Consider the following 24,889-nt stretch of genomic DNA (forward strand, 5'->3'; position numbering starts at 1 on the left):
TTTGTTTTTAGGAGGTAATAGAGATCGAACCTGGGACCTCATATATGGGAAGCAGGTGCTAAACCACTTGAGCTACATCCGCTCCCCATCCCTGCTCTCTTATAGCTAACAACATTTTTTTTTTTTTGGTATCTAACATTCTTTTAAAATACTGATAGCAGATTTAGAATTAACAATCCCCCCCAAAGAAGGAAATAAGTAAAAGATAATTATTTCTGTTTTTATTTCCCACTTCTAAAATAAAAATAGTACCTTAGCTCGTATGTTTAAGTTTTTAAATTTATTATATTTGGTAATCATTTTAGTTGTGGTAAAGCTCCTTGTCACTTATAGCTACTATTTATTGAGTATTCACTGTGTCCCAGACTCTGCTATGTGTTTACATTTATATTGTACCATTTGACGGATGAGAAAATTGAGGTCCAGAGAGAGAAGTTAATTTCTGAACTTCCCATAGTCAGTAAATGGTAGAGTGGAGATTCAAACCAAACACAGATCTGCAGGGCTCCAAAGTCCAACTTCTTACCCATTGTATAAATTAACAGCTAATAATAGATCAAAAGCTGAAATCAGTGAAATTATTACATGTATTAAGAACAAGAGCCCCAGTGATGACCAAATCAAGACATCAGAATTCTAACAAAGATCTAAATATAAATTAGATACCAGAAGTAAAAGATATGAAATTATCTGATTCAACTAGGCATGTGCCAAATGTTTCCTCATGTCAAAAGTGCAGTACTATGAAGCATGTGTAATTGAAAGTGTGTATAAATATGAGTGTGTAAATCAGTGTGGGTGGGTGAGGGTACAGATGAGGATGGTTTTGAGTGTGTATTGTGGGTAGCTGGGTGGGTGGATGGTGGCATTGCAAAATGATAGACTGTCCTTACAGAACTCTCAACATGAGAAAAAACTTATTCAAAATGGGTCATTTCTAGGTAGACTGTGATAAACACAGTAAAGGGATTATAAACAAAATGAATTCTAAACACTATTCTTAGTGTTTAGAAGCCTAAACTACAATAGTGGTGGTGGGATTGCAAAGGAAGGGACACTTTTAGTAGTATGCAAGGTCACATAACCTAAACAATTCTCCCACTGAAAACAACTAAAAATGCTGGATGAAATATTTTAATATTTAAAATATATTTTAAATTCATTTCTGAGCTGATAAGGCAGGGAATCCTTACCGTCCAAAGATGAAATGAAAGTTGAAATCCAGAAAAATCAGCCAATATTCAAAACGATCTTTGCTTTGGTACATGTGCTAAACTCTGGGATCCTTGAGCTTCCGTTTGGATGACCTCATGGGTTGTAGATGACAGGAGATAAAACAAGGTGTCTAATAGTAGTTGTTAGTATAGCTGTTACCCCACTGACACCAGCCCATATTGTAATTCTGAAGTAGGGGAAAAATAACTTCTCATGCATAAGAGGATAGCAAAAAAGTGGGGGTTATGATCTCTCACCTGGAAACTCATAATCACAAGCTGGCTGTGATAATAGGTTTGCAGCCCAAATCACGCTACCTGTATGGTCCCACAAAACCTCATTCAATGATCCTAGGACAATGATACCCCCAGGTACCCAGAGAAGGGAATGCAAATCCTCTGGAGGAATGTACTTTTACACTGAATCTCAAAGAATTCCTACAGATAAAATTCTAAGGAACATGAGTTTACAAGAAAAAAAATTACAACACATATAGGAGCAGGAAAAAAGACAACAAAATCAGGCCCATAAAGACTTGAGATACTGGAAATAAGTATGATTCATACATTTAAAGAAATAAAATGGATTAAATATGAATTAGGAGGAAGACACTAAAAAATAAATAAAAAAGAACCAACCTGAGCTTTATGATAAACTGCAGATTAAAATAGTTGAAGAAAGACTTTCTGAACTGGAAGGCATATCTGAATAAATTGTCTAGGACACAGAGGCTTAAAGTATATTAGAATTATGTATCTAGTGAAACCGTATTTCAAGAACAGGGACAGGGCGGCGGACTTGGCCCAGTGGTTAGGGCGTCCGTCTACCACATGGGAGGTCTGCGGTTCAAACCCTGGGCCTCCTTGACCCATGTGCAGCTGGCCCATGCGCAGTGCTAATGCACGCAAGAAGTGCCCTGCCATGCAGGGGTGTCCCCTGCATAGGGGAGCCCCACGCGCAAGGAGTGCGCCCCATAAGGAGAGCCGCCCAGCGGGAAAGAAAGTGCAGCCTGCCCAGGAATGGCGCCACACACACGGAGAGCTGACACAACAAGATGATGCAACAAAAAGAAACACAGATTCCTGTGCCGCTGACAACAACAGAAGCGGACAAAGAAGATGCAGCAAATAGACACAGAGAACAGACAACTGGGGTGAGGGGGGAAGGGGAGAGAAATAAATAAATAAATCTAAAAAAAAAAAAAAGAACAGGGGCAAAATAAAGAATATTTCAGGTAAACAAGGATTTTTCAGACCTCTCCTAAAAGTATATGAAGGGTATAACTCAGGCGAAAGGACAATGATCCCAGGTAAAAGTCTGAGAGACAAGAAGAATGACAGCAAAGTAATTGGTAAATATGTGGATAACAAAAAAAAAAAAAGTTACATGAAACAGTAATAATCATGCCTCAAACTTGTATTTTAAAAAGACAGAACTAAAGTAATGGTAGAAATAGCATGTAGGTCAGAAAAGAAAGGCTTAAGTGTTCTCAAGCTCTTACATGGTTAAGGAGTAAAGTACAGATATATATCAACCAGATTTTCAAAGAACATGTTAACATTTCTAGAGTAATCACTAAGGGAATAGAAAAAAAATGACAACTTTCAGACTAATTGAGTGGAAAAATTTTATGAAAAAAAAATCCCGTAATAAGAAAGAAACTAGAAAAGAAAAACAGGATAAATAATATATAATGTAAGTGGTAGAAATAAATCCAAACATTTCAAAAATTACAATAAATATAAATAGCCTGAACTCTCCAGTTAATAGGTTCATATTTTCAGTTGAGATTTAAAAAAAAAATTCACCTATATGCTTTTCACAAGTTAAGAACCCCTAAAATTTAAGAAGACAGAAAAGTGGAAAGTAAAGATAGGAAAGAAATGACAGGTAAATTCTAGCCAAAAGGAAGCTGGTATAGCCCAGTTAATATGTGATGAAATAGACTTTAGAGCAAAATGAAGAGAGTAACTTGATGGTGATATAGTTACTTTCCAGGCATAAAAAAAGATGTCTACATTTTTATGTACCTAGTAACATAACCTAAAATATATATATATAGCAAAAGTCAGCAGAACTACACCGAGAAGTTGACCCACTCAGAATCACACTGGAAGATAGTAGCACACCTCTCTCTGTAGTCAATAGATCAAGCAGTCAAAAAGTCAGCAAAGGAAGGGGCAGCTTAGGAGACATTTCAGAGATTGGATGTCAATCTTTTGAGAACCCAGACATCTTCAGAGTTCTCTTCTTCTCTGAAAACGACAAAGTCCCAGCTGGAACTAATCTGAGAATCAGGAATTTTGATAGTATCCTTCACACTTGTTTTCTAAAAAAGGCACTTGCTCAGCACTTCTTACAGAAATCATCTCTTCCTCACTGTACTTCAGACCTACATGAAAAAACCAGTTTGCTCACCTGGCCCCTTTTGCCTGATCCTCCTGGTTACAAAGATCCTTGCTTTACCAGAGGGCATAGGTAGTTCAAAGATGGGTGACCCTGGACCCCATTTTGATCTTCCCAGGCTATTGGCCACATTGTACTCAAGGTGTCTGCAGTGGTGGTGGTGGTCTGCAGTCATCTCTCTATTTATTGGCAACATACACATGCTCTTACATGTATGTAATTTAAAGAAAGGCTTTAGTCATTTATCCCAAAATCACAGTGATAGTACCACAGTGACAGAATCCAAATTGTTCAGCATTGAGGATGGTGGACAAGAGTCAGTCAAGGATTTCCACTTTAGGCAACATGAAATACTGAGGTAATAGATATCCATGTCCACCTTCTCTCCTCTTCTCCATACATGTAGAAATGTTGAATAAACTATATTACACCACTGTAAATGCAGAGCAAAACTTGGAGGTGTTTTAGTTTCCTGGGCCACTCAGGCAAATACCATGAAATGGGTTGAGTTAAACAATGGGAATTTATTAGCTTATGGATTTGAGACTAAAAGTCCAAATAAAGTTGTCATCAAAATGATGCTTTCTTTCCAAAGACCTGTGATCCTTCTCTCCTTTGTCACATGGCAGTGCATGTGGTAGCATCTCCTGGTCTTTCCCTTCTCTTCTGAGTTCCCTCAGTATCCATTCTCTTGCATTCTGTCTCTTTCTGTCTGCCCGAATTTCATTCCACTTAAAAGGGACTCTAGTAATAGGATTAAGACCCAGCCTGATTGAAGTGGGCCACAATTTCTTAACTGAAGTAACATCATCAAAAGTACTTATAATGGGTTCAAACTCACAGGAATGGATTAAATTTAAGAATATGGCTTTTGGGGTGTATTTACAGCTTGAGCCCAGCACAGGAGGGAAGACAGAAGAGGAACAAAAGAAAAATGAGGGGAAGCAAATGAAGGAAGTGCTAGTAACCAGGAGCAAAATAAAATCCAAAGCTCTAAGTGTGAGAGTTGCTGTAGTGTGGCATCCATAGTTCCCAGATGATCAGGGGGTGGCGTTGGAAGAAACAGTTTTGTGAATATAAATTGTGTTTGATCACAGTCAACTAAGCCAGTCAATTAAATATGCAAATCTGACTTTATTAAGGAAGAGTGGGGCTTCAGCTCAACCTAATGCTTAGCCTGGGAAGCCAACATAGTTGAGAGTTGTGGGTGGCAATAAGATGTTGTGATCTTTTCTAGGAGTTCTTTCTGCCTCACACCCTTTTCAAGCCACCCAGACCCTCCTTTAGCAGCTTTAAATTCTCAGTTATCATTTGGGTTTAAGCATTTACCTTAAATACCAGCTGGTGAAGTAATTGCATTCAACTTGTCATTGTCAATGATATGGAGAATGTCTTGCTTTTTGACCCAACTGTTTAAGGAGTTAAGTCAAAGATTCATTCTTTATAGTCAAAGAACCAAACAACTTTAAGATTGTCATTTAACCCCACTCTCATAAAGCTGTGGAACTGTCTAATTTTGAAAAAGCAAAATTGGCCACTCTTCCATTTAAGTGACCATACATGTGGAAGAAGTCCTTCCAGGGTTCTTATCTTGAAGTCTTAATTTCATGAAATGTTCGATGTAGAACTTTCTGAGGGAATTGGAAATGATGAAAGCAATATGAATTCAGCAGCAGAATGATAGGTCACTGAATATAGCCTTGGAATCTTGTAGCTTAGTTGGTATGATGTAACCCAATTGTTAGACTTGCTTTCCACTTTCCAAATCCCTTGGTAATGTAAACTATCAAATTAAGTTTTACCCTGAAAATGACTACATGCTCTTCTACTATAGAGGTATAATATTCCAAGAGCAGAACAGATAGAGGTAGTAACATTTTACCATCTGGCAAAGCCACTAGACCAGATGGATTCACTAATGGCTTCTCTAAAGTATTTAATCAGACCTTACTGAAACACATGACTGGCATATTTAATTATGCTGAATTAACAGGACTTATGCCAGATATAACCCTCAATGCTTGAGTCATGCCTTTGCTTAAGAGGAAAAAAGAGATGAGAGCTCTAGAAGGCTGGGTTTTACATGGACCTCTCTCATTAGTGATCCTTCTCATTAGCAAATTGTTGTTATAGTCTTGGGCTGTATTTCTCCTTTTGCATAGAATGATTTGTGAGACTAGTCATGGTGACCAAATTCATTTTAACGGTGACAGTTATTCAGATGAGAACATCTGGAGGCTGATAAATCTGACATAGTCATTAGACATCCCTTCCTATTTCTTGCCTGTGAAAGACTTTTTAACTCCCAGGTGGCTTTTATGTGTGTAAGTTTATCAATTTTTATTTGTCCTTGACCAATTTTTGTTTTCTTCTTAACTTTGATATTTGTATCAAAGCAAATACGATACACAAATCAACAATCACAGGGGACTTTATAATGAAAAGCTACTGCCTTTTCCCTACTCTTCCCCATCCCCAATTCATTTTCCAAAAGGACACTTCTTAACTCTGATTATTGTTCTTTCTGGTGGTTACCTCCATCTCTCAAAATAATGTAGTTAATTGCTGTTTCTTGATTTATCCACTTTAAACATGATTGACTTCCTTTTAAGATACATGGGGATTTAGCTTAAATATACCATTTTCACATCTCTTTCCTTCTCCTCCCCCAAAAATTATTTGTTTTCAGTTCCCCTAACACTTACCTTTGTAACTGTAAAGTTATATTTTTATTTTTATACCTTTAATTTTTGGGACATCAACTGTAGAGAGCATTACTTGACTCCCAACTTTGTGTTATCAAGATATTAGTGACCTGCTTATTCCACTGAATATTCCAGGTTTCTTTCACTCACCATGTTTTTGAGATTCATCCATGATGTTGTATATGTTGGTTGATACTTTTCATTGCTAAGAACAATTTCATTATATGAAAATACCACAATTTGTTTACCCATTAACCTATTGATGAGCATTTGTATTATTCCCTATTTTGGGATATAATAAACCAAGCTGCTGTGAACATTTGTGTACAAGTCTTTGTATGGACATATCTTTTTATTTCTCTTGCGTAAATACTTAGTGGGATTACTAGGTCATATTGTAAGTATATGTTTAACTTTGTTAAGAAACTACCAAACTATTTTCCAAAGTGATTTATCTTTGTACATTCCTGTCAACTTGTATAAGCATTCCAGTTTCTCTACATCCTCAGCAGCACTTAGTATTATCATTCTTACATTTAGTTGTCTTAGTGGGTGTGTAGAGATACCTCCTTATGGTTTTAATTTGTATTACCTAATGACTGAGGTTGAGCACCTTGCCGACTTTATCTTTTCCTTGGTAAAGTGTATGTTTGTCTTGACCATATTTTAAATTGCATTGTTTGTCTTGTTATTGAATTGTAATTGCAAATGTTCTTTATATATTCTTGGTACAAATCCTTTGTCAAGTCCTTTGTCAGATGTATTTATTGTAGCTCTTTTCTCATCTGTGACTTGCCTTTTCATCTTCTTAAAAAATTTTCTTTCTTTCAAAGGACAAAGCTTTTGATTTTGAAATCCAATGTATCATTTTTTTTCTTTTATATTCCATGCTTTTAGTGTCTTTTAAAAGGCCACAAAAGTTTCTTCCTGTGGTTTCTTCTATCAGTTGTATAGGTTTATTTGGGTCTCTGGTACATTTGAGATAATTTTTGTGTATAGTGAGAAGTAAGGGTTGAGGTTCACTTTTCTCTGTGTGGATGTCCAGATATTCCAACACCATTTGTTGAAAAGACTGTCCTTTCCCAATTGAATTATCTTAACACCTTCTTTGGAAATCAATAGGCGATGTATATGTGGCTTTATTTCTGAACTCAGTTCTTTTCCATTGATCTATATGACTATCCTGATGCCAATATTATACTGGCTTATTTCTTACCCCTTTTTATAAAGGCTTACTTTCATTTTTATTGATTTAATCTGTTTGGTCTAGATGCTCTCACTGTCAGTCATTACTGGATTAGATTTCCAAGTCCTGCTCCTTATTCTTGGACTTCTTCTTAGTATGGCCTCTACATATAACCAGTCTCAACTCTTTTAAGTGGTTTTTACCAGCTTAACTCTGAGAGTAGCCTTACTAATATTTTGAGGAATAGCTCATAACAGCTCTCTTTATAAGGATTGCTCATGAGCCTCCTTGGCTTCAGAATGTAAATTCCTGGGGAGCAGAGGTAGATTTCATGTGCATTTGTTTTGAATAGAATTTATCATATGGTGGTTAATTAATAATAATAAGCGAACATCTATATTGTACTTACTATATTTTAAGCAACTATGATTTTAATCACTGTTTTAGCATTTATTAAATCTTCTCAGTAATAGCTGCCCTCTTTGAGGTAGGCACTCTCATTATTCTTAATTTATGAATGAGAAACAGAGACATAGAGAAGCTGAGTAACTTGCCTATGGTGATTTATAAAAAACTATATTTGTCAGTAAGTAGAGGTGGCACACTTCAGTGGTATACTTTTTAATACTTGTAAAAGTTTAACAACCAGCTCCCAAAGAGAAAAAAAGTCTTCATACATGTTCATAATTTTATTTTATTGATATAAAGGATGTGTAGCACACAATTGACAAATAATAGAATATATAATGTTCCTTATAAATTTCATATAACCAATTGATTTTCATAGACTGCTTTGATTTTTGCTGAACTCTTGTAGCTGTTATCAGTCAGTGGTTGCAATTCATGATTTGACAAAATCAGATGAGGAATATATGCATGATTACTATCTGATTCAGATAAGAAGTTCCTCACATCATTGATGAATGGGTATGGTTCTGACGTGAATATTGGTTGAGTTTTTTCATTTACATTCGTGAAATAGAAGCAGCTTGCATTAGTCAGCCAAGTGTAAAGTACCAGGAATCTGTTGGCATTATAAAGGGTATTTATTTGGGGTAGAAGCTTACAGTCACAAGGCTATAAAGTGTAAGTTACTTCCTCATCAAACTCTGTTGACACATGTTGGAACAAGATGGCTGCTGTCTCTGTGAGGGTTTAGCCTTATTTTTCAGGCTTCATGGTCCCAGCTTCCTCTGGTCTCAGCTGTAGGCTGTTATAAGGCTTGTCATTCTCCCCAAGGCTCATTTCTTCCCCGGCTTAGCTGCTCTTTTATCTCTACAAGGTTAGAATAGACTGTCAGGTTCTCTCTCTTCCCAGCACCTCTGCCATATATTTGGAGCATCTCTATTCCTCTGTGTTCCTCTCCTGTGTATTTACTTTGGGGATTACAGCATCAAAACTCCAACTCTCTCCTCTGCCATGTCATTTTCTCTGTGAGTCCCCGCCCCCTTGGGAGCCTCCTACTGACATGGCCCAATCACAGCCCTAATCAAAATTTAATCAAGCCAAAGTGAAACCTCTGAAGTTAATACAATCTAATATGCCCAGCGGAACAGACCAGTTTACAAACACAATTCAATATCTATTTTTGGAATTCATAAACAATATCAAACTGCTCTAAGAGTGAAACAGTAAAGATGTATATCGGAATTATAATCATTTGCCAATGATGTAAGTGACTTCTTTGCTGAACTATATAATTATCTTTGAATGCTAGAGGACTTTAATTTTTTGCATTAAAAAGCTTTTAAGTTTCATGGGAAAATACAACTGGAATGACGTATGGACTTTGGTTAGCAGTAATAATGTAATATTTATGCATCTATGGCAAAGATGTACTGTACTAGGTTGATAATGGGGGCGTAATGGAAAATGTGTGCCAAATGTGCACTGTGGACCTGGAAATAATTGGATGATATTATCTCTTAGTCTGTAACAAATGTTCCAGCACAGTGTGGTGTGTTGATAGAGGGGTGTTGTTTGGGAATTCTTCACATGTACAATATTGTTTTGTAAGTTTACAACTTCTGTCATAAAAATATATTTTAAAAAAATAATAGCGTGGGTTGGGGAAAAATACACCAAATGTAACATAAGGATTATAATTAGTAGTAAGATTTTGACAGTATTTTTTCATAATTTGTAACAAATGTCTCATGACAATGCAAGGTGTTGGTCGAGGGTTGATGTATGTGATCCCTGTATGGTTATGCATGTTTGATTTATAAGTTAACAATTTTTACTATACACTTATTGCTTATGTATTTTCATATATAAATGATATAAAATAATAGAGTGGGTAGGGGAAAATACTTTCGTTAGTAATATTTTGAGGATGCTCTTTAATCATTAGTCAAAAATATTTAACAACAATATAAGGTATTGGTGGTAGGGTAGGGTATGAGAGCCTTGTATGATGTTATATATATTTGTTTTGTAAGTTCACAACTATTACTATACACTTACTGTTTAGTATGTTCATGTGTGAGTGATATGCTTCAATAAATTTTTAAACCTTTAAGTTTTCCTACATTAACATTTTACCCATCTGTTTCTTAAGTCTTGACAGTCAACAAAGTAAATCAAGTCCTGATTTATATTATTTGTGGATTTCCGTGATGTAGATACTCTCACCATGGCTGATTTAAAGCCACCAATGTGATGTCATTGAAAACAATTGTGAAGAGATGTGCACACCACTCTAAAGTACTTCCATCTTATAGCTATGATATGCATAAATAATCTCAAGAGTGTAGATAATAGTAAAATGTATAAGAATAATTTGGAAGTGATGAGTTTCTCTTTAATAGAATGTTTGATTGTAAATTTATGTAACTTAATTTTCAACAATGGCTGAGTTTAACAACTGGTTCTCAAGATTGCTAAATTTTAACATTTGCTCATGCTTTGATCCCAGCCAGTCAAACCTCTATGCACTTAACCACTCTCTTTGGTGTGGTATTTGATAGAATATAGTTTCATACCTTGCAGATATGGCAACACTTAGCATGTACAATGTTGCATATCTTCATTTTTCTAAATCACGTTGATTTTCATTAGATGCCCCACTCACCAACGTTGATTCAAAGTCCAATTTGAGAGACCTCCATTTAGCCCTGGCGCTTACACAGTCCAGGAAAAGGGCGACAGGCTTGGTTTTCTGCCCACCTTGCTTGTGGCTCCCATTCATCCAGCCTAGATCTACCTGGAAGGCAGCGCCATCTTCGTGCTGATAGATGTGATCATGGGTCCTGGTGGTGGTACTTGGGCCAAGTGGAGCCCTAGGGGACCAGGACTGGAGAACTTGACTTCTAGCCCTCATAGCCATTCTCCTCTGAGGTCCCGTATTTAAATAAAACCTTCCTTTCCTTTCCTGCCTCTCAGGAGATCATCCACCAAGGTTGGGCCACTCTCCCTTCAGCCCAGAAAGCAGCCTTCTCTCTGCTCTCAGGCAGTCCAGCCTAATCATCTTGGTGCACCTTTGCCTCCAAAAGTGGAAAACTTTTCTTAAGGTTATCTTCAGGACAGGGAGGGAGAAAGCTTTCATGCTTGCCTGATGAGACATTAAAAGATACTGACTTACAAAGAATTACTGAGAGAATCACTGGCACAGCCTGGGCACAAATGAAATAAGACTTTAAAAAGTAAAGTCAGAATCATAAAAAATTTTAAATGCTGTACTTGGAACAAGTATTCAAATATAGTTCTTTGCCTTGAGGAATCAGGAATGATGAATATTGTTGACTAGCAGTTTTTTGTTTAACCTCGTAAACATGGCTACCTCTTTCTGTGACTCTATTATTCCCATCTTCTCTACACAACCTATTTGGAAATGTTCTTTATCTCATCTGATCTCAGGAAGACATGCTTTTGCTCTCCTGGCATGCTAGAAAAACAAATCAATTTCTTCTCCCAGATAGGGTGATGAGAATCCTGCCCTAAGGTGCTTTCTATTGCTATGGTAACAGAAGATGGGATTTCCTAATGGAACTAGGTTTATATAAACACAGAGAAAAGTAGTTCTTTAAACGCTTGATCCCTTTCTTGTTGTTGTCATGTGTATAATACAATAAATTGAGTACCAAAGGGAAAATAAAAAGGCACCAATCCTTTCCATGCATGCAACGAAACTTCCATTGAATTGAGACCCCAGCAAAAGGGAGTTGATTTTAAAAGCTTTAATATTGTGATATTGCTGTTATAGCTGTAATAATTTGCAAAATCTGCAAAGTGCAAGTTTTCTTAGAAAAGCAAAGAGAGTTGGATTTATTGGCACTCAACTGGCAGAGGGACTTAAAATATAAGTAAATAGTGCCAGTACTTCCAGTCACAGAAAGACTCACAACATATGATGTGGTGAAATAGTTTGTGAAATGGTGAGAACACTTCTGTAATTTCCTCTATAGAGGAATAAAATACTTGGCTATTTCTGATGATATCTTATAGGCAGCCCAGGAATTCAGGGGGCATAATTCTTTCCATCACCTTATTTGCATAAGGAGCCCCAACCATCTCCAATCTGCTGGTTGGTCTACAGGATTTGCTCTAAGGGTGGCTTCTTAGACTCATGTCCCCTCTGTGGAAGGACCAAAGAGCAATTTTGAAGAATGCAGTAAGAGATGGATTTAGTTTTATATGAGGAAAATACATAGATACATATATATGCTCCTGTCACTTAAAATGCTTCAGAACTAAAATTCCAAAGATGTTTTGAGATTAGGTCAAAGCAGAGTTTGCTCAGAATGACTCTTCATGAAATTCTTGAATTCCTAAATGCAAAGATGTGGGAAGAAGGGGATACCTTAATGGTGGCTTAAAACGTTCTTTATTAATAGATGTTTCTGCAATGCCACCATTATTGATACCTTATATTATGCTCTTTCAAATTCAGTAATTAAAGTTTGAGTATTTTTTCTTTTACGAGGTTTAAAAAGTGATGGTGCCTCAAACCGTTGAGCTCCCACCTCCCACATGGGAGGTCCTGGGTTCAGTTTCAGGGGCCTCCTGAAAAAGCAAAAATGAAAACAAGCAAAAGTCAAATGAGAAAACCAAGTCAGGAAAGCTGATGTGGCTTGGCCGTTGAGTGCCTGTTTCCAATTTATGAGGTCCTAAAGTCAATCCCTGGCCCCTGGTAACTCAAAAAAAAAAAAAAAAAAAAAATGCTGTTGGAATGATAGACAAATATAAAATAAAATTAAATGCCACTTGGATATGCTGTGGAAGATACAGGGATGCTATTCGTCTGTCACCCACATGGAAAAAGTAGGTTTCTGGAAAGGCAGTGGGAAAATAACAAACGGCAAATTTAATAAGGGTTGTTCTCCAGGCTTCCTATTCTTGAGGTGGATGTGGATAAATAGTAACAAGATGAGTCACTCTAAGTAATCATGTTGCATGCAAGCCAGAGAAGTGAGGTCAGAGGGACTTTGGCTTATAAAGGAGAAAAGCTAACTTTCCTAATGTACTCAAATGGCAAAGGAGGAACCTGCATACACTGGGTATGGCAGGCTGGGAAGAGATGATTTAAGGAACAGCATAAAGGAACTCTGGCAAGAAAGAAAAATGGAATTCCAATGTGAACTTCTGTTATAAATGTAATAAATTCATAGGCTTTAATGTGCATGAAAAGACCAATACAAGAAAAATACAGAAGAAATATTTCAAATCCACAATGGTATGATTTGGTGCGATGCCGCTAATTGAGCAAATTGGATTGATAAATTATTTTGAAGGCCTCTTTGAAGATTTGTTTAAAGCTGCTTATTTCATTTACCTCCTCACACAAGGAATTATCTGAGAAAAATCAGGAATTATGAAATTGAGCAAAAATGGCTGAGTTGAACAGCAGTTTTGGTTTTTTTTTTTGTATTGGGTGCCTCAGAATCTTGGAAATCTACCAAGAATCTCAAGCATTTTAGAACAGAAGCTGCAATCACATCAAAAGAGTTTATGTCTCCTGAAGGTGTCTCTGATCATCCAGAGAAAATATGGTCATTCTCTTTTATTTTGCAGTCCGTGGGTAGAACCTGTTGCCTAAAGCAATGGGGAAAGAGGCGGTGTGGCGGCCAGCTTATCATTGTTAGCTTTGTTCACTCCCTCTTCAGCAAGCATTTTATTAATGCTTATTCTGCCATGTGTTCCAGCAACGGGGGTTAGAGTGATGCAAAGCCAGGCCTTGCCCTGTGGAACAGACAGGAGGCCCTCAGGACTCCAGGCCTGGCGCTAACCTGAGGAGGCTCCTTGGTTTCCCCAGTAAAGATTCCTCACTAAGAGCGAAGTCATCTTTTTCCTGGATAAGGCTCTCAGGCCTCAAGCTCTAATGCTGTCAACCTGTGAGTTATAAACCCAGTGGTCAAGCCAAAAGCTTTTTGTCAATTTTGACAGAAAAGCCCAAGCCTTTCCTTAGTTTCCACCCTCCACAGCCTTTCCTTCTTTGCCTTAAATTTCCCTTGACACATGCTCTCCATTCCCTGTCCGCCTGCCCTACCTCAAGCCCACCCTGTCGCCCACCTGGCCTTCCTGTCAGCTCTTGTAGTCCTCAGGGATCGCTCCTTTCCACTGTGCTTAAAATATAAAATCTTATAAAATATGTAAGTATATAGAAAATACAGCTTATAAAATATAAAACTGGTCATATCGTGTCCTGCCAAAACTTGTTAGCAGTGCCCCAACTTCTTAGCCTGGTTAAAAAGGCTTTCGTGAGCTGCCCTTGCCTGCCTGAGCCATCTCCTTTTCTGCCTTCCTCTGGAAGACTTTAACTGTGAGCATTGTCTTTGGTATCTTGTTGGTCACATGACCTCATGTCATCCTAGGCAGACAGCCACTCCATTCCCATCTTTCGCTGTGTACACATCTTGATATTTGGTCACTGTTTTTTCACCTGTCTGTTCTTCCTCTTAAGGATTGTTCCTTGAAGGAGGGACAGAGTATTTTCTATTTATGTATCTATAGCACTATACCTGAAGTATCATAGGTCCTTAAAAAAGGTTTGTTGAATGAATGAATGAGTTTATATACCAATCTGTCATGGATAGAGTTTCCATAGACTACTTCTGCCCACTTAGATTAATGAGACAAGCATGGCATTCCATAATCTTCTTGCAATTTTAGACATCAAGATATCATCAAATACCAGGTATATCCCAGCAAAACTGAGATTGGAAGGGTCCTTTGATATTTTTTTCGTTATTTCTAACTTCTACACTAACTCTGAATGCTGAAAAGTGTTCCATACCTTAAAAAGTTTGAAAGCCTGTAGCACTTACCTATTGTAAAAAAAAAAGATTCCTTTTTATATGTGTTATCTTTTTATATCACTTTCTTATAAATATTCCTGAAGATATGTTTCCAACAAGCACTGTTATTTAAAGTAGTTTGTGTTTTTCAAAGGCAAACTGTATCCACACAGACATGTATATGTTGGTAGTATCTATATGCTGCTTGTTGAGAGATGATGATGATAAAACTTGAATTGAGTACTTTCACTGTGCTAAAATGCTCTATATTCAATATATTAGCTATTTTTATATATTATCCCCATTTTATAGATGAGGAAAGTGATGCAAATCAGATCAAGTAATGTGTCCAGGGAACTAAAACTACTAAGATGCCATTGTATAAATCCAGTTGTCTGATTCCAGAGCATATACTTTTATTAATACCCTGCTGGAAATTAAAAAGGAAATAAAAAGTTCTACTTCTATTTACTGTGTAAACAGAGTCATCTACTAGTTTTTCACTTAGGTAATGTGCTCATTTCTTTTAGACTCCTAACACCTATCTTTAACAAAGCACAACTTCTTTACACAATGGATTTGAAACATTAGAGTGAGTTCTCATCTAGGAATAATAACAATTCTATCTCTTGACTGCTACAGACTGCTTGAGATACTGGTTGATATTTGACACTGTTTTATTTTGCTTGGACTACAGAGGAAAATTGCTACACAAACCACAAGCATAGTAATTAACAGTCCTCTAAGTGTAACAGTGATTTTATGTAAAATAGAAAGTTTCATTTAAGATGCATTATCTATGGCAGCAGACAGAGAAGCAGCACTCGTCTTGGGGACACCTCCATGCTCTGAAATCCTAATGAGGGTAGTATCCGAAGCTTCTATAAGCAGAGAAGAGAACTTTCTCCTAGCAAAAGCATTTTTTTCCCTCAAATTAAAGCCAAAAGCTAGTTTGAAACCTGAGTAATATTTTCACATTTAATAAGTAAATATCATCAGATAAAGCAATTATAGAATCATAACAAAGATTTTCTAATCAGAATTATAATAATGTCTGATTTTCAAGATAAGTGAATAAGAGCTAACAAAATGTTCTTAATGTTAAACTCTGCTAAACCTTTCTTTGCCAAATGTGAACATTTCAATTTAGACCAATCAGATAATTACTTTGAGGACAAGTGAAGTTCTTACACTTGAGATGATATTGTTTAGATCATTAAAATGAGAAATAAATTTGCATATAATATGATCGATGTTTTTGTTAACTTTGCTTAGCTGGAAGATGTGAAAAGAGATCTTTTTTCTTTTTCAGCCTTGCCTTACATCCAGATAAAACTCTTGTTGCAACTGGCCAAGTTGGGAAGGAACCATATATATGCATATGGGACTCCTATAACGTGCAAACGGTGTCTATTCTTAAAGATGTCCATACACATGGAGTCGCCTGCCTGGCTTTCGACTCAGATGGACAGGTGTGTATCTTTTTCTATTTTTATATCATTTCATTTTATTTTGTTTTTTAAAGATTTATTTATTTTATTTCTCCTCCCCACCCCCCCAACCCCCCTGTTGTCTGCTCTCCGTGTCCATTCGCTCTGTGTTCTTTCTGTGTCTGCTTGTATTCTCATTAGGTGGCTCTGGGAATTGATCCTGGGACCTTACAGAGTGGGAGAGAGGTGCTCATTCTCTTGCGCCACCCCAGCTCCCTGTTCTGCTACGTCTTCTTATTGTCTTTCCTCTGTGTCTCTTGTTGTGTCATCTTGCTGCACCAGCTCTCCACATATGGGCTGACACTCCTCCATAGGGTGGCACTCCTATGTGGGGCAGCACTCCCGCGTAGACTGGCATTCTGCGTGGGCCAGCTTGGTGCATGGACCAGCTTGCCTTCACCAGGTGGTCTTGGGCATTGAACCCTGGACCTCCTATATGGTAAGTGGAAGCCCAATTGCTTGAGCCATATCCATTTCCTCTTTTACTATTTTTTAAAAACTGTTATCCAGTTTTTTAAAAATGATTTCTTACACGTCACCTCAAATTATCATACAAACAACCTATAGGCTCAGATTGTCTGTCCGTCCTGGCTGGCTCCCCTTTATCGGCCTCCTAGAATTTCCCTCCTACTTGACCTTTTTCCAAGCTTGAAGGATAAGCACCCAGCTCTGGATAGGCCTCACTTTTGGTTTCCCCAGTTTCAACCATTTGGTTAAAAAGCCACTGTAAGGGAAGTCATAAACAAATGCTGACCAGGTCAGCCATTGCTTAGCAATTCCACTGACAACCATTATTAACCTTGACCATTTTCCTGGTACTCCTTGCTTTCAGAAAAGAATATTACCTTGTAATAATTCACTGAGACTATTTTCTTTGACTTTTTCCCTTGAGGTCACTTCTCACTCCTTCTTCTCCCCATCCCTCCCAATTTAAGCAGACACCAACTCCTGTTCATTTATTATTTTCTTTACAATAACTCTAACATTCATCCTCTCCTTTCCATTTTCTCTGTCACCAGCCTTTAAGTTCCAAATTAGTCCCATGCCTTAGTTAAGTAACTCAACTTCTTAACTGGTCTCTCCACAGTCATTTTCTTCTTAATATATTTCACCAACTGAAAAAAGTGTCAAGGCACTTTCTAAAAACAAAAAACGCCTGGGGTACCCATTGAATGAAGCCCACACTTTGTAGCTAGGCGTTCTGGGCTGAACAGCTTTTCTCTCCTTATACCCACTACCCCCTAAAAGTCTGACGGAACAGCATAGTGAGTTCTCCCATCAGCCCTTGGGCTCTTGCCCCTTGGTGCCCATTCTCCTGCTATCTTCTCCATCTGAAGTGCCCTACTCTCCTCTCTGCCCTTTGAAGAGACTCATTCTTTGAAAACACTTCAAAGGTCTTCATGAAGCCTTCCCAACCCCTAACAAAGTTTTCTCTCCTTCTTTTGACTTCCAGAAATACTTGGCAAAAAAGATATGTTCATGTGTTATAGAATAGGGAGTGGAAACAGAGAGAGATCACTCCAGTCCCCCACCTGATTCACTCCTCACTAGGGCCCTGCCTTTCTTTGACTGGTCTTCGTGTTCCACACTACTCTTCCTCGGTCTCTTTCACCGTCCATATTTCTGCCAGTTAATACCTTCAATCCAGTTTTGGGGAAATTTCAGGGTTAATTCTGTAAGTTGGTGCCTTGGAAAGATCTGTGAAATTATTCCTGCAGATTTGACTGAACTGAGAGTTTTTGGGAAATTCAGTGACTTATAGGAGTTGACTTGGTTTAAGCTACCTAGTTTTGTATGTGTTTTTAAACAGTTAACATTTACTTGGTGTATTCTCCCATTTTGAGAGCATAATGATTGTTAACTGTTTGATTTTCTAGCTAGAACCAGATTCACTACATATATAAATATAAACCTCTGGTATATATGTTTTTGATCTTATCACCCTGCAATCTCCTCTAGTTTAGTTAGGATTGCGCATATATATGTCTAAATAGAAACAGCTGGATAATGGCATTTGTTCAGTCTTCCAAGTTCTTGATGAAATTGAATATGTCAGAATGCATATGCATGAACAAATGTAAATGTAAGCTTATATGTGCATTTAGATGCATATGCACATTCTTTAAGCTGATTTTGTTCTAGTACACATTCTTTTTAAAAATTGTTCTGATATGTTACAGGAAAATGTAATTCAGCAGAGGGAAATCCAGCTTTAATTTTCAGTTCTTTGCCCATGTTGTTTTGTGTCAGAATCCTAGCTATTCTCTTTTAGGTTCCACTTTGAAGACGCAGGATGGGGGTGAACTGCATGGCTCTTTACTGTCACTTGAGAAATACTACCTCCTTTTCGTTTGCCATGGATTTCATGGTTTGTTGATAATTTCAGGTTTGCCTTATTCTCAGGGCAGAGTTCCCTGGAATTGAGTGATATTCAGGAAATGAAAAATGGCCCATCATCTTATAATAAATTAAAGGCAACAGAAATCCTTTTTGGATGACTATGGGGCCTGTTACCATAAATGAACAAAATAGATTTCCTTTGGCTTTCCCTCAATCAAGAAGTATGTGTTTTACTTTAGTGCCCATGTTGTATTAGCTGCTTTTTCTATTAAAAAAGAAAGAAAAAGTTGAATGGAATTCACTCATTTCGAAATTTCTTATATGGAAATACTTTCAGATGAAAATATAACTATGTGTTTTAATCATTTCCATTGCTGGAATCTTTAATTAAAATTACAATAAAGACTCCTTTTAATAAGGGCACAGTTTTGAATCTCCATCTATATGTTTTTACTCTAAATATTCCTAATGGAAGTCATCTTTAGTGAAGGAATCTGAATACTACCTGCATAATAGCAAATATATACATTTAGCCACATGAGGCTATCATGCCCTACACATAGCACATGTATGTACTGTGTACACAGAAACACACACTCAAACCTATATGGTGAGATAACTTAAATTCAGATACTCTTTTTTTAAGTTTAGATTGCTTCACTTGATCCATACCACAATACTTACAAGGTAGACAGAATAGATATTTTTAGACCCACTTTACAGGTGAGAAAACTGATTTTAAGGATATTAATTTTCCCAGAGTCTCATGTCTGGCTACTCATAAAGTCAAAAGAGAAGCCAAATCTACTTACCCCCAGTCCAGTCTCTTTATAAATGGTATCCTGTTAAATAATCTCCAATTTTGGAGTTCCTAATATTTGTTTTTAACACTTTTAATTTAGTATATAATCATATGTGTTGAATTTTTTTCTGTTTGAGGACAAGTTCTGATCTGAACTCAAAGACATTAGGCAGGAGATGAAGTGCCCGATTAGTTTTACTAAAATTATATGTCCTTTTTTTTTTTTTTAAAGATTTATTTATTTATCTCTCCCCTCCCCCTCCCACCCCCACTGTCTGTTCTCTGTGTCTATTTGCTGTGTCTTCTTTGTCCACTTCTGTTGTTGTCAGTGGCACAGGAATCTGTGTTTCTTTTTGTTGCGTCATCTTGTTGTGTCAGCTCTCTGTGTGTGCGGCACCATTCCTGGGCAGGCTGCACTTTCTTTTGTGCTGGGTGGCTCTCCTTACGGGGTGCACTCCTTGTGCGTGGGGCTCCCCTATGCGGGGGACACCCCTGTGTGGCAGGGCACTCCTTGCGTGCATCAGCACTGCGCGTGGACCAGCTCCACACGGGTCAAGGAGGCCCAGGGTTTGAACCGTGGACCTCCCATGTGGTAGACGAACACCCTAACCACTGGGCCAAGTCCGCTGCCCTGTATGTCCTTCTTTAGTTACCTTTTGTAAAATTACAGAAAATTTAAGGGAAAGTAAATGTTCATTTACATGATTTCTTTTCTGTTTTTGTCAAACCCTTTAATTTTAGTGGTGTGGAAAGACTTTTAGACTATAGAATTCTAGACTCTTAAATCTCACATTACAATTTTAAATTAAATTTAAGTTAAAAATTTAAAACCTTGATTTCAAGTTTGCTCCTGTGATTTCCACTGATTTTATCAGAGGCTTCCTGAGATTTGGCACTTACCTCTCCTATATTTTAAGACGGGTGAGTGGGCTATAGCTTTTAGAGTTTTTGAAATTTCATCATATACTAATGGAGTCATCTACTGTGATATCTCTAATTTGGGGTTTAAGACAGATTTTGAGAAATCACTTCGTTAGTAAGAAATTCATAGCCTGGCACATAGTATGTAATCAATAACTACTAGCTAAAGAAGGCAAGAAGGTGTGAATAATAGGAAATCTCCCTATCACTTTCTGGTATTATATTGTTGTTCTTATTCTTAGCGTTTAGCCTCTGTGGGATTGGATGCCAAAAACACAGTCTGCATTTGGGACTGGAGGAAGGGAAAACTGCTGGCCTCAGCCACTGGCCATTCTGACCGGGTAAGACGACCTTGTGTCAAGCCACACAAATTTCACTGCATTGGGGGAATTGTGATATTGTTTCTCAGACTTTAAAAAAATGTTAAGGTAAATTTGCCATGTATAGGTATTTCCTAAATATTCAATTTAGAAACTTACTATTTCTTTTATTAATTTGCAGTTGATAGCTAACTGTGCTGGTAGTCCTCTTCTAGCGATCAAATGCTTTATTTGAATTGTTATTGCTCTTCAGAGGCAAAGCAAATTTTTAATACTGTCACTTAGCTTCACAAAATCAAAATAGAATTGAATTTGAAATTATAGTATAATTTAGATGTGTTATTTTAGAAATGGAAAGAGTTGTTAGAAAATGTTCATAAAATATAGTTTATAAGAGTGTGCATTCAATTTCAAATTAATGTAAAGTCAGCTTTGTGACTCTTTGTATTTGAGAAACTTGAATGTAAACTGTGGCCTGCTTATTATTTACATTGAAATCAGTGTGATCAGAAAAGATAATTCCCATGTACTCATAGCTGGCAAGGTAGGGAATGAAACAGGCATATGAATATGGTCAGAAATCTGTTTCTCCAGTGTCTTATGTAATTGAAATATTTTGACTGCTTTATTGTCTCATTCAGCTTAAAAGGAAGGTGAATTTGAATGGCTGTCTTACATTGATTCTTGGTTGTTTCATATTTCTGCACTATATAAATATCTATGTAGAATGAGACCCTAATTCAGCATTAAATTCACTGTTTCAGGCTTTGTATGAACTTTACACAAAATTTTTACATGAATGGCACATTCATTTATGGTGGATTGTGATTGCAAGGGGACCCCACAGTTGTCACTGCACATTTGGGCAAATTCTCAAGTACTCAGAAAGTCCGCAAGTGACCAGCCATAGAACTTCAGTATTGGAAAAGGCTGGTCCGCTATGGTTCAGTGCGTCCCCTTCTCCCACCTCTGGCTGCACATAAAAGTCCCACAGGGAGATTTTATAGCCACCACCACTTGGGCTCTATACCCAAGGTTTCTAATTTACTGGTATTAACTTAGTACTTTGTGAACTATTTAGGTTGAAAACATTTGTGATGCCTGAGTTTTAGATATTGTTATTTCTGATTATGCTGTGATCTCATCATACCTATAAAGTAAATTAGGTTGGACTGGATCAATGTGTGAATTTCCAGTGACCCAAAAGATGAACTTGAGACCCAGTATACACGATTGAGATGCCATACTAAGTCTACTGAGAACAAACTCACATATATAATATTTTTGTCTACATTATTCTGTAATTCCTACTCCTATTTCTGAATCATTTCTATATAGCCTGATCTGAATTAGTATACTACATGTCAAAATTTGGGACCTGTTGCCTGGCAAAATGTAGAAAAGTTAAATTATGAACACTTTCAACCAGGAAGACACCCTAATTTAGAAAATGGCCTAATGCAATCATCTTAGTTATAAAAAGGGTTGCGTTGTTGTTGCTATTAAATTCCTACTGAATATCATGTGACCTGCCTATCTGATTTCAATGATTTTGTCCTGTTGCTTTGTTAATGTATTGTACATATTCTAGTTGGGATAGATTATAAAAGTGCAATCTACTCTAGTGAGAAGTCTCTAATTTTAAGAGCCTACAATATTTTAGTGAAATACTGTTCTTTTAGGATACTGTTCTCCCAGACGCCACAATCTGTATTACACATAGTTTTGTTTTTATTACTGATGCCAATATGAATTAGTTCTGACTGCTTAAGGACAAATGATTATCTTCAAGATTATTTAAATTGCCAAAATACTTAATCCCTTACATTTGTGTATTAGAGGGCTTTATAGCCTGCAAAATGATTTCACATACATTATCTTAATTGACCTCCTGACAAAACTGAGGTGGTGTCACTCATTTTAGAGAAAAGAAGGTTAAAGTTAGAGATGCTACGACTTGCCTGAGGAAGCATAGCTAAAATGGGTATTTGGGTCCAATTGGTACTTGGTGCTTGGAACTGGCTATCTGACTCAACCCTTCTTTCTGTGGGGAAAAAACGCACGCTTTTTCTGTGGTGCATAATTGTTCCTTTCTATCCAACCACAGGTTAGTGGTCCAGGCTCAGTCCCTGATGAGCATGTTGTATTTGCTGCTTTCTTTGTGAAGAAGAGTTAGCAACCAGTTTCTTTCTTTGGTCCAGACTGTGGCCTTGATGATGGTTCTTCCATATCTATCAGCTCTTTACAGAATACGGTCCATGGACTCTCTGCATCAGAACCTCCTGGGGTTTGTTTAATAATGCAGATTCCTGGACCCGGTTTCAGAACCACAAAATCAGAATCTCTCAGGTGCACACTGGGAATATGCATTTTAAACATTAGCTATGGGTGAATTTGACTCTCAAGTTTGACACAGAATCTTCTATTCCCTGTCTCCCAAATGGAAATAGAGCTATCTTATAGAATGAGAAGTTGAGTTAGCAAATATGTTTTCAGATATTAATATAATAGTATTTTGGTCAAATTAAAACATGGCCTAACAAACTGTTTTAGTTGGGCTAAATCAGTGTCAGATAAATGCCCCTGTGCCTCTATGATTACCAGAATCTGTTGGCTATGTTGAACTGTGGTTGACAATTAAACATTTTACTGGTTAAAATGAAACATTTTATAATTCTTTGCATTTTTACCAAAAAGTATCTCCAAAGTGTTTTAGTACCATGTTGAGAGTTATAAAATATTTAATCAGAAATTATCCTTAGTCATAAAAATTTGTTTATCCCAGATGGACAAAATTAAAAATATGACACCAGTTTGTTCCTAATGATTATGGTTAAATACCTCTCTACTCAAACCTAGGGTAAGTAGACAAGAAACAGTAAATGAAGCATGAGTTAGGTGTTCCTAACTCATCATTCCCAGAAACAAATCCTCCATTTTACCTTCTGTGCAGCTCTTGTATTCTAAGTGTTAGAATAGAGTCTTTGTAATTGCATGGTGCCTGGGCAAAATACCTGAATGACAAATACAGTAATTTTTACTTTTTTAACAGATTTTTGATATTTCCTGGGATCCATATCAGCCAAATAGAGTGGTTAGCTGTGGAGTAAAACATATAAAGGTAAAGTCATTCTTTTTTTTTTTTTCCATTTTGGTGCCTTGTGTGAAAAGAATTTTGGTCTTCATTTAGATAATTTGGTGTAGAGAAACTGCTTAAATTTTTTTTCCCTTAAATTTAGAACCCTGTTGCCCTTCCTCTTACCCTGAAGCTCTCACATCTGGTGATGACCTCCCTTTCTGAAATGAAAAGTAACTACTAACAAGTCAAGGGCTCAACAGGCAGCTGAAAAGGAAAATTTGTTAATTAAATACTAAACTGCAAACTCATAGTACTCATAGGATTGCATGTTTTAACACAGTTTTTATTTTAATTTTGACTTATTTTTACATTATGAGGAATTTTATATTTATATTGCATGTCAAAACTTATTTTGGCATTTTCGCATGTTCTCTCAGAAGAAAGGTTGTATTCAACGTGGAGACAGAAGGATCCACAATACAAACCAACCTGGGCCACTGGTTTTTCAACATCACGCCTGTCTTCCTCTAGACTACATAGCCTGAGCTACTATTAGTAGCCGAGGACCTGCCTCTGACCTAGGCAGACGTTTGCTTATTTCTGTTTTGTTACGCAGGTGGTAGAATTAACACTGTCAACATTCTTTGCTCTGATGTCACAAAAATTTCTCCTGGACCCTTGGACACAGTTTAACATTGGGAGCCGGAGACTGAGTTTAAGTCTTATCTCCCACTATTTTTGTGATCTTAGGAAGGGGGATAGAAATTAACACTGGTTGTGCCCCTACTGGTTCCATACTCTGTGTCATATAACTCTCTTAAATTCAGGAGGCAGTGATCCCATATGTTTTTTTGGAGAGGAAGAAATTCAGAATAACTTGCCCAGAGTCAAGCAGAGGGTGACAGAACCAGGATCTTCTGTCTATAAAGTTTGTAGATAATGTAAGTTACAGTGCATTAATAAATGTGTGAGTATTACAATATTAAAATGGTATTGGACTGGGATAAGAATAAGTAAACCAATATATTTTTTAAAAAGAAAGCTGAGAAACAGACCTTAATATATATGACAACTCAGAACAATTTTTTACCTCTTTGGAGGGAAAAGTTATGTACTTATATCATACCATATTCTAAAATAAATTCTGTGTGGGTTAAAGAGTTAAATGTAAAAATATTACACGGTAATTA

General features: G+C 37.0%; 1 protein-coding gene across 2 annotated transcripts in view; it reads left to right on the forward strand.

Moving 5' to 3' along the window:
• The window catches only part of EML6 (EMAP like 6), a 299,274-nt gene that overhangs the window by 126,681 nt on the left and 147,704 nt on the right, over nucleotides 1–24,889 (forward strand). For both annotated transcript variants that reach the window (XM_058278574.2, XM_058278575.2), the window contains exons 2-4: nucleotides 16,060–16,219; nucleotides 20,543–20,641; nucleotides 23,673–23,741. In XM_058278574.2, coding sequence (XP_058134557.1) covers nucleotides 16,060–16,219; nucleotides 20,543–20,641; nucleotides 23,673–23,741 — 328 coding nt within the window. The remainder of the gene's footprint in view (nucleotides 1–16,059; nucleotides 16,220–20,542; nucleotides 20,642–23,672; nucleotides 23,742–24,889) is intronic.

This window comes from Dasypus novemcinctus, chromosome 17 (genome assembly GCF_030445035.2).
Source record: "Dasypus novemcinctus isolate mDasNov1 chromosome 17, mDasNov1.1.hap2, whole genome shotgun sequence".
Taxonomy (NCBI): Eukaryota; Metazoa; Chordata; class Mammalia; order Cingulata; family Dasypodidae; genus Dasypus; species Dasypus novemcinctus.